Raw genomic sequence first — 11,468 nt, forward strand, 5'->3', positions numbered from 1 at the left:
TGGCAAAACACTTGTGGCAAAACACTTGTGGCAAAACACTTGTGGCATTACCACCTTACTTTTGTGCTCTATTCCTATTCATGAAACATAATATCCTATTGGCCTTCTTTTAAACAGTTTATTTATCTGTACCTATTGTTTCAGGGAAGTTTATATTTCAGTGTCTAGGTGTCACACTTTTCAATGTATTTCCATTTGGTGTGTACACTATATTTTTTCTTCTAAATACTATATTGTCTCAAACTAATCACGTAAGGTGCGTCCATCTTCCAGCTAAAGTCATAGTGATATACAGCACGGAAACAGACCCTTTAGTCGAACTTGTCCATGCGGACCAGATATCCTATATAAATCTAGTCCCATTTGCCAGCATTTGGCCCATATTCCTCTCAACCCTTCCTATTCATATACCCATCCAGGTGCCTTTTAAATGTTGTAATCGCACCAGCCCCCACCACTTCCTCTGGCAGCTCATTCCATAAATGCACCACCCTCTATGTGAAAAAGTTGCCCCTTAGGTCCCATTCATACCTTGCCCTTCTCACCTTTAACCTATGCCCTCTAGTTTTGGACTCCCCCACCCCGGAGAAAAGACCTTTCCTATTTGCCCTATCCATGCCCTTCGTAACTTTATAAACCTCTATAAAAAAAAAAATAGCCCCAACCTATTCAGCCTCTCCCTATAGCCCTAACCCTCCAACCCTGGCAACATCCTAGTAAATCTTTTCACAACATCCTTCCTATAGGAAGGAGACCAAAATTGCATGCAATACTCCACAAGTGGCTCAACCAATGTCCTGTACAGCTGCAACATGTCCTCCCAACTCCTATACTCAATGCACTGACCAATAAAGGCAAGCACACCAAACATTGTCTCCACTATCTTATCTACCTGTGAATCAACTTCCAAGGAGCTATGTACCTGCACTTCCAGGTCTCTTTGTTCAGCAACACTCCCCAGGACCTTACCATCAGGTGTATAAAGTCCTCCCCTGATTTGTCTTTCCAAAATGCAGCACCTCACATCTAAATTAAACTCCCTCGGATCATTGGCCCATCTGATCAAGATCCTATTGTACACTGAGGTAACTTCCTTCACTGTACACTACACTTCCAATTTTGGTGTCATGTGCAAACTGACTAACCATACCTCCTATGCTCACACCCAAATTATTTATATAAATGACGAAAAACAGTGGTCCCAGCACCGATCACAGGCCTCCGGTCTAAAAAGCAACCCTCCACCACCACTGTCTGTCTTCTACCTTCCAGCCAGTTCTGTATCCAAATGGCTAGTTCTCCCTGTATTCTGTGTGATCTAACTTTGCTAACCAGTCTACCATGACGAACCTTGTCAAACACCTTACTGAAGTCTATTTAGATCACATCCACCGCTTTGCCCTCGTCAATCCTCTTTTTTTGAAGAAGTAACAAACAACTCAACCAAGTTAGTGAGACATGACTTCCCATGCACGAAGTCATATTGACTATCCCTAATTGTCCTTGCTTTTCCAAATACATGTCAATCCTGTCCCTCAGGATTCCCTCCAATAGCTTGCCCACCGCTGATGTCAGGCTCACTGGTCTGTAGTTCCCTGGCTTTTCCTTCCCACCTTTCTTAAATAGTGGCACAGTCAGCCAACCTCCAGTCTTCCGGCACCTCATCTGTGGCTATTGATGGTACAAATATCTCAGCCAGGGGTCTAGCAATTTCTTCCCTTGCTTCCCACAGAGTTCAAGGGTATACCTGATCAGGTTGGGGGGAATTATCCACCTTTATGCATTTTAACACATCCAGCACCACCACCTTTTTAATATGGACGTTTTTCAAGATGTCTCTATTTATTGCCCCCCTGTCATGTTTTATCTTCCATATCCTTCTCCACAGTAAACACTGATGCAAAATACTTGTTTAGTATCTCACCCATGTCCTGCATTTCTACACATAGGCAGCCTTGCTGATCTTTAGAAGGCCCTATTCCCTCCCTAGTTACCCTTTTGTCCTTAATGTATTTGTAGAATCCCTTTTGGATTCTCCTTAACTCTATTTGTAAAGCCATTTCATGTCCCCTTTTACCCTCCTGATTTCCCTCTTATGTATACTCATACGGCCTTTATAGTCTTCTAGGATTGGCTTGATTCCTGCAGTCTGTACCTGACATGTGCTTCCTTCTTTTTCTTGACGAAAACCTCAATTTCTCTGGTCATCCAGCATTCCCTTCACCTACCAGCCTTGCCCTTCACCCTAATAGGCTCATACAGTCTCTGGACTCTCGTTATCTCATTTTCGAAGGTTTCCAGCCGTTCCTTTACCTGCGAGCATCCACTCCCAATCTTGCCTAATATATTAAAAATTAGCCTTCCTCCACTTTAGAACTTTAACTTTTAGATCCGGGCTATCCTGTTCCATCACTATTTTAAAACTAATAGAATTATGGTCTCTGGCCCCAGAGTGTTCCCCCGCTGACACCTCGATCACCTGCCCTGCCTTATTTCCCAAGAGTAGATCAAGTTTTGCACTTTCTCTCGTAGATGCATCCACATATTGAATCAGAAAATTTTCTTCTGCACACTTAACAAATTCCTCTCCATCCAAGCCCATAACGCAATGGCAGCCCCATTGTGTTTCGAAAATTAAAATCTCTGACCGTAACCACCCTATTATTCTCACAGATAACTGAAACCTCCTTACAAATTTGTTTCTCAAATTCCTGCTGACTATTGAGGGGTTTATAGTACAATTTCAATAAGGTGATCATCCCTTCCTTCTCCGTTCCACCCAAATAACTTCTCTGGACGTATTCCCAGGAATATCCTCTCTAATTATAGCAGTAATGTTATCTTTAATCAAAAACACCTCTTCCCCTTTCTATCCTTCCTGTAGGATCTATACCCTGGAACGTTAAGCTGCCAGTCCTGTCCGTGTCTGAGTCACGTCTCTGTAATTGCTACAATATCCCAGTCCCATGTTCCCAACCATGCCCTCAGTTCATCTGCCTTGACTGTTAGGCCTATTGCATCGAAATAATAGTTTGATTTGTCAGTCCTACCTCGTTCTCATGGGCAACTTGAACTTAGATGGAGGAACTGTTCTATATTTTAATATTAAACTTAAAATTCATTAAACAGATTAATGCTTTAAGATTACAAGGGCATTTGTATGTTATGGATTTGCAAAGTCAAGAGAAAATTTGAGAGTCAAGATGAAATTGTAGTTTAATACACAGTCCTTTAAATTCGAATTTGGAGTTGAATCAGGGCAAATGACGTTTATGTCTGGCTTTTTAGGTCCTGTATAAAGCCGTTTTTGACTATCCGAATTTAATTCCAATGCAGAGCATTATGGAAAAAGGAAATACTTTTTGTGCTCATCAGAGAGTTTGCTGGTGCTGAGTGAAATTTTCATCTTTAGTGCAGTGTTTCAGTAAAAATAATTGGATTTAAAAGGCAATTATGGCCTGTAAGTTAATAAAATTTTAACTTCCAAAATCCAGTTTTTGCTGAAGTAGAGCTTCTGTTGAAAGCTGAACAGAGGAACATATGCAAAATTTCAATGCTTCATAAGGGAATCAGCTCATGCTTATGGAGTTAGGGTAAAACATTTACTGTACTCTGAGTAGCAGCATATTGTATCAAAATACAAAAGTGGTAAAGCAACACATGAATACAGAAATGAAGATCATTAACAGCAGCTTGTGCTTGAATATGAATGTTCCTTGATTTTTTTTTATCTATTAAACTGAGCGTCTCTGTAGCAGTATAGGTTAAACATGTATACAGCATGAGCTGGAGTACAAACAATTGCTCAAATAGTTTTCAGAGTAAACTGTTTAACCATGTTAGTTAAGTTGTTTTGCCGTCTTCTCCACAGCAAAGAAAATGCCAAAGAATGATCCTCAAAATCCAGCAACTGCCGCCAGAAATCGAGGGGTAAATCTTCAGGAAACAAACCAGCAGAGTCAAAGGGGTTGCTGTGGCAATTAACAGTATTTGGACCTCGAACAAATGAACAATAGAGAATATGGATATTGGAGATTTTCTTTCCTTTTTATATTATTAGCACACTTTACTGTGCTAATTCCTTTTATTCTCTTCCATTTTGGACTACTGCATGAGTCATTCTTCTCATGGTTGACTACAGGTCTCTTCTGCTTTTACCTGGCACCTGTAGAAAGTAAATGATGTAAATAGCGTGTCAAATCATTATGTAAAGGTTAGTTACCCCTTTTCACCAGATTCAATGAAGGCCTTCTCTGCAAATCAAATTTTGTTGAGGAAAGATATTCTCCCACTCTTTCCTGCTCTTATACTCAATCCACTATAACTTCTTCCTATTAACTAATTTGATTACAATTTCATGTACAATAAGCCTAATTTGGAGGTATTCTGAAATGCAATAGACACAATCTCTCTTTGAATGCATTTTCTCATAACTTCCAAACAAGTTTAGCTTGGGGTAGGGAAGGTATTTTTAAAATGTGATATAATACAGTTTTGAAAAAGCTTTCAACAATTGCTTGTGCGAATCTTTAAGAACAACAGTGTGCTGGTTCTGATTACTTGGGCACAATATTTAGAAGCTCAACACTGCTTTTTGCTGTTGTAGTTTGAAACCCCAGTAAAGTCTTACCCATAATAACAGACAACTAAATCCTGTTAATAAATGAAGATTGCTTAGAGCAAGGCTTGTCTATAGTGCAAGTGGCAGTGCCCTTCATTTATCTTCCATATATCATGGCCAAGTCGAAGAAAGCTGTTGGGATAAACTGTTACAGTTGCCTGTTTATTTTGTGTTACTGATGACGTTTTGCTTTTCACATATAGACCATAGTCATGTATATATTTCTTCCTACACATCAGTAGGAGAGATGATGCTGTACTGACAGTGTGTTTTGTATGTCTGTTCTCAGTATAGTATATTGAGTGAATATTAGATATTCTTGTACAGCGTAAGGGGGAAAAAATGTTACATCCAAATCTGTATTAGTTGCAGGATGTCTTTTCTTTTTAACAAACTCTTGTGACAGATTATAAGTGGGGTGTAAATTTGTTAAAATTAACAGTCTGAAATGATCCCTTTCTTTTGGTCAAATTTTAAGGTGTGTGTAAACTTGTCCTAAAAGTCTTGCTTTTCCTAAGCCCACATGAAAAAAATAAGCTCTTGATGCTTTAGTTCAGAGTAAGTTCTTGGCATCAAATCTCCCTCCATATCTTATTGCTTCAATGTTGAAGTTTGCATCAGCTACCTGAGAAAAGGAGACCAAAAAATTACTCAGAAGTACAGTAATATTGATTCTCTTTTATTAACTGAATAGATTGACATGGAGAGCAGGGACCACCCTCGGTGGCTTTAATTGCAATGGAACATTGTACCATTTATGAACTTATTAGTGTTGCATTGAGCCACTTGGCTTAAAATTAGACAGTTTTTTGATCCATTCGTCAAAACACCAAGACAAATGTACATGATTGGAAGACATGAAAAACTTTACTACATGAATGTTGGGATTTCATTTTGACCAGTTATTCTAAAACAGCAAGGATTGCTAACAAGGGACAGACAATATTTTGGGGCCTTGATTTGTTTGGTGAAAAAAGGTAAGCATTGATTTATTATTTGACATTACTTCTTATTGTCAACACACATTCACAAGGATTTAGTGCAATTAAATAGGATATTAATGAAGCTGTATCACTGATTTTTGGCATTTTTCTTGCAGATAATCTCTGTTCCATTGCTCTAACCATATTATTGTACCTTCTAGGTCCATCAGAATGTGGTGTACTAATTTTTTTATAGCATTGGGCTTGCCTCTGAGCTAGACCATGTTTATTAACTTTTTTGCAGGTGTCAGTAGTCTTATTTATTAGAAGCATGAGAAGAAGATTGTTCAGTGACTTAAGACTTCTGCATCAGTCAGTTTGATCATGTCTGATCTGTACTTCAAACTTATTTACCTGTCTTTGCTCCATATACCTTAATACCCTTACATAATAAAAGTAATTCAGTTTTTTTCTTGAAAACTTTAATCATCCCTGAATCCAAAAGTGTTTAGGAGAGAAAATTCCAGATTTCGACTACGTTTTATGTAAAAGTGCTTGTTGATTTTGCCCTTGGGATCATTCTTGATTACACTAGAGCCAATACTTTCTCTTAAAAGTCCGTTAAATACTGTGATTAATTCATCTTTCAATTCTCTATTCTTAATGAAAATTTTCATGGCTCCAATAATTTAGTAAAATTTGAGGACTTGTTAATGCCTTAGTAAATGGGTCACAAAACAGGACAACCAGGCCTTGCCCTGCTTAGCAATTTGTGTGCAAAGTATCTCAAAAGACTAGGCTGTTGAAGAACCCCTTTAGAACAGGGTGAATTCATGGAGCACCAGATCAGGATAAGATAGAGATTGGATTATCGCAGTCAGTGATTAACCCCTCAATTTAATTTTCACATTCATATAATGGGGCTGTGCACTTAGTTGACTTACCTTTTTACTCCTGCCTTTAGAACTGCAGGAGTATCTGCAGTACACTCTGCATGCTTCCCACCCCACCCACACCCCTTCCTCAAAATTGATTAATTTGCCTTATTTTATGCATAGAATGTGAGAGATGAACATAGAGGTGTAATGCATCTGAAATTGAGTTATGTGCCTTTCTGAATCAAATCAAAGCATACATACATCTGTTACGTTTCTATAAATATGCGTTTTACTTTGTAGGGTAAATTTTTACAAATTTGTAGTCCTGGGGTTGTTTTTCTTGCTGGTAGTGCGTATTAGGATTTCTGGCAAAGAATTCAACAGGTCTGCAGTGCTTTTTCATCAATAGTTGAAAATTCATTTTGGGTCATGCTGATTTCCATGCCAAATTTCCATATTGTGGTCTTGATGGATTAAGCTTTATACCAGAGTGCAGATTTGTTCAAATCTAATTGTTTGTGTATAGTTAATTTCATCAGTTAGCTGCTAAATAAATAATGCAAATGTTTGACCATGTTAGAGGATGGTTCAAGGAGATACAATTATCTTGATGTGACCTAGAAAGCAAGGTTCCTTCCACATTGAGTACCAGGACGGAAAGCTTTGCACAACACTTTTTTTTTTCCCCATAAAGAAGAATGTCAGAAAAATGAGATGCTGACTTAGGGGGAAGAATGAATGGAGGCGAGACCTGAGTAACATTTAATATGAGGATGTACTTGTCAAGTTTGATAAGTGTTGTTACAGTAAGCTTAAATTGTGTTTAATGGAAAACTCAACCTTTTAGAATGTATTTTTTTTTTTTAGTTAATGTTACTATTTTCTTATCTTGCTGGCAGGTATGTTTTTCCAACTGAGAGGGTGATAGACACCCCTTCAGTTCTTCTCTTCTCTTTCTCCCCCACCCCCCCATCATCCTCTGCTGTTCTCCAATTCCCCTTGCAGTTTGGCAAGAATGGATCAAGTGAAACCTAGGGCCTCACTTCTGTGATGTAGCACGTTGGTGTTTCAGTATACTGCGATACCAGACACAACGCTTTTGTTAATGTATTTTCACACCTGTGTAAAGCTTTTATTATGGTGCTGTTGATGCATTCTGCTTTTTCCTCAAGTTCAGTATGTAATACTTATAAACAGTGGTAACATTATGTTCAATTGTTTGCATTAATGATATTTCATCTTTCTTTGCAATAGCAAAATCATTTTAAAAATGGATCTTTATTATTTAAGAGATTATACGTAATGGTGACTAGTTCATGAAATTTTTGAGAATAGTGTATAGTCTAACTTCTATTTCCAAATTTGTGCAGAAGAAAAGCACTGTCCAAATCAGATTATACTAAACCAGATACTATTCATTTTTTAAAAAAAAAAACCTGAAGAGTAACATTTGCTCGTTATTCAAAATGCAGTAATTTTAAAACTCTCCGAAGTTACCTAGAAACCTTATTCTTGTAAGTTGCAGTAAAACCAAACAGCAGCTTAAATTCAGCTAATGAAAACAATGCTTCAGAAATTTAGCTTGCAGAATTGCCTCCTACCTAGACTTGACCAAGCTATTTAAAAGTACTTTCCTTGGTCTGTGATGTGGTCTGAACTCAGCCATGACCGTGATTGGGCAGTCTTTGAGCCTGGGCACGCCATTGCTTGGGAGTATTAAGATTCCTAACTAATGCTGAGAAGAGTGCATATTGGACGTGGGGTGAGATGTTGGACTCTGTTGTAGTGCACTGCTTGATCAAATAGTAAAATAGCAGAGTATTTTCTGTTTTCAATAAAATTAACCCAGCATCAGCAAAGAAGACACAAAATTGAGAAAAAGGAAGTACTTTCCCTTGCCCTGTTTTAAGAGGAGGCAGAATTAGTTTGGAAAATTGGTTATTCCCTTTTTTTTCTTTCATGGATGGAGGACAGAAGTGCTAGAACTGTTATTGTCTGTTCTGGTGAAAGCTGGTGCTGTAACTTGAGTACAGCTTGAAAATAAGCACTATACAGAATACACACTAATATTCTTTGGATCAGTAGAGTGGATATAACTTTGTAAAGATGTTTATAGTTGTCTTATTTTATTGCAATAAATGCAGATAAGCAAAACTGTGTGTGATTTAAGTCAACTGGCTACAAATTACACTAAAGTCATATTTCACAGATTAATTTGAAAAAAAAAAAAAAATTTACTGCTTAACATCCTTTCCTAAGGGTGGATACAAGGTAGAACGAAAATGAAATAACAATTTCTTATTTGGGATTCTTTTGTATCAAAACACATTGGCACCACTGGAGAATGATAGGTAGTGTTTGAGTCTTAGACTCTTCCACAGACAGACAGACCATCCTTCCTGAATTATGCAAGCCTCCACAGTCAAAAACCATTAATGCCGCCTTCCTAGTCTTCAAGATTGTTGCCTCCGCTCCTCAAAAGCAGTTTGCAGAAGATAGCTTTAAGCTCTTGCATCTCATCATCCATCCTCCAACTTCATCTTTACAAATCATTTGGCAGGGTGAGGATAGCCAGGTTGGGCTGCCCATCTTTGGTCCTGGCCCATTTGCTGTCATTGTGCATCTTGTCCTGTAAATGGGGAACCACACGATGTTGTGTTGTAACGATATTTCACGTGTGGCCGGCAAGCACATTGTCAGGGACAACATTTCTCAGTTTGTCTTCCAGCACCGTCCCTGTCTGGCACGCCAGCCCCCTCAAAGCCCGTGTTGCCCTGCAGAGTGGCATGCCTGTGTCAGACACGCCCTACATTTGACACACTTCACACCTTTCTATTTGGGCCTGTCTCCAAAATGCCACTAGCTCTGGCAGATCTGAGGAGGTCATTCAGTATTTTCCAGCACTGCAACCAGGTCCTCTGTACAACCCCATGACTGCACCACTTGCAATTCCATCCAGGTGGGTTTTAGCTGGCTAGGAGTTCTTTTCTGCTTTCTGACATAGTGACCTGCCTATTTCTCACAGTTTGAGGTCTCGAGGGAATCATCATACTCTGAAGCTATCCTGGGATTACTGTACCTGTCAATAGCTGGTAGATTAATATTGTCTTTCATCTGTGGGGAAATATAGGGCTAAATTTGAGTCTTAAACACTTGCTCGTATAGTAATAGGTTCATCTCATTCACGTTCTTTCTTCCCTGACAAGGGTCCTGACTGATTTGCTGCTAGCTCAAAAATCATTCCACATTCGAAATGCTTAAAGCTCACACCTGCAGTATTTTAAAGGATTTAGATATTCTTCAAACGAAGCTTCATACCCACCAAAGTGTAATTTCTGGTTCAGGTGTCACAGGGTCCCTTTAATAGATGGTCACAAATGACTTCCATTTCACAGCTCTTTCTGTCCCCAAACATCTCACCTTGTGTTAGAGTGGGCAGACTGCCCATCGTTCCACTCAGAGGTTGGCTGGTTTCCTGTTGGGCAATTGTTAATTAGATAAAAGATGCATTCCAAAGGCAACAGTGGAAGTTGGTGATCCACCCACCTCAGCATCGGACTCTTGCTCACCAATGAGCAATGTACAATTGAGCTTTCTCCTGATGAATTCCCTGTGATTTTTCTCTTGTTTATTTGACAGATGCTACATCTTGTGGTTATCTGAGACTGATGTTGGAAAAGAGACAACATGGATCTAAGCACTTAATTTTAGGAATTCCCAAGCTGCCTGTTATTCCTGCACAATGCTGAATTGTCGAACAGGGAAGGTTCAGGGGTGGACCGGTGGGGAGGTGCTGCACTTGGGGAACAGTAGTAGCACTGAAATTGGTCTTCACAACTGTCTGCCACATGACCTATCATGTTTTTCAGCTGTTTGTTAAATGATAACCAGTCTTACAAAATGAAAGAAAGAGGCTTGCCTGAGCTTGGGGTAACAGTGTGGAGCTAGAGGAACTCAGGCCAGGCAGCATCAGAGGAGCAGGAAAGTTGACGTTTTGGGTCGGGACCCTTCAGAAATCTGAAGAAAGGTCCTGATCTGAAAGGTCCAGCTCCACAACTCTGTTTTCTCTGACTCCAGCATCTGCTGTTCTTATTATCTCTTGCCTGAGCTGCGTTTGTTTCTCCATTTGGCTTCTGATTAGTGCCCTTCTTTCCTCCTAATAAGTGTTGGCGTCTGATGAATGAAAAAAAGTATGATAAGATATAGGAGCAGTAGTAGGTCATTTGGCCCATTGAGTCTACTCCTCCATTGAAAGAGATGGTGCCTGATCTGATAGTCTTCAAATTCACTTTGCCTTTTTCTCCATAAACTTTGATTCCCTTACTGATTTAAAAAAAAAAATCCGCCCATTCAGCCTTGAAAGTACTTAACAGCCCAGCCTTGCCAGCTCTCTGTGTTAAAGTATTCCATAGATTCACCACTGAGAGAAGAAATTTCTCCTCTGTCTTAAATGGGTGATCCCTTATTCTGAAATTATGCCCTCTCTTCCTAGACTTTTCCATAAGGGAAAACAGCCTCTCAACATCTACCTCATCGAGGCCGTAAGAATCTTTATATTTTATGTTTCAATAAAGTTGCGTGTCATTCTTCTAAACTCCAAGGAGTATAGGCTCAATCTACTCAATGTGTCTTCATAAGAAAATCTTCCATACTTGGAAGCAACCTAGTGAACCTTCTATGGACTGCCTTCAATGCCAGTATATCTTTCTTTTGTCCCCTAATCTAAAGCTGTTCACAATATTCTGGAGGTGGCGTAACTAGTCGCCTGTAATATTTTAACACTATTTCCTCATTTTTATACTCCATTCCCGTTGAAGAAAAGAAAGAATGGCTTACTTTCCTTTAGTAAATCCACATTTAGCCAATAACATCTTCCAGGATCAGATGAATTTAAAAACTGAAAGAACTGTGGACGCTGTAAATCTAAGACAAAAAAAGGAATTTCTGGAAAATCTTGGCAGGTCTGGCAGTATCTGTGGAGAGAAATCGGAGTTAACGTTGTGGGTCCAGTGACCTTTCTTCAGAACTGTTCTGAAGAAAGGTCAC

General features: G+C 39.1%; 1 protein-coding gene across 1 annotated transcript in view; it reads left to right on the forward strand.

The window, feature by feature from the left end:
* The window catches only part of rab5b (RAB5B, member RAS oncogene family), a 54,374-nt gene extending 45,798 nt beyond the window's left edge, over positions 1-8,576 (forward strand). The window contains exon 6 of the mRNA XM_020513585.2: positions 3,872-8,576. Coding sequence (XP_020369174.1) covers positions 3,872-3,984 — 113 coding nt within the window. The 3' untranslated portion in view covers positions 3,985-8,576. The remainder of the gene's footprint in view (positions 1-3,871) is intronic.
* The last annotated feature ends 2,892 nt before the right edge of the window (positions 8,577-11,468 follow it).

This window comes from Rhincodon typus, chromosome 7 (assembly GCF_021869965.1).
Source record: "Rhincodon typus isolate 14 chromosome 7, sRhiTyp1.1, whole genome shotgun sequence".
Lineage (NCBI taxonomy): Eukaryota > Metazoa > Chordata > Chondrichthyes > Orectolobiformes > Rhincodontidae > Rhincodon > Rhincodon typus.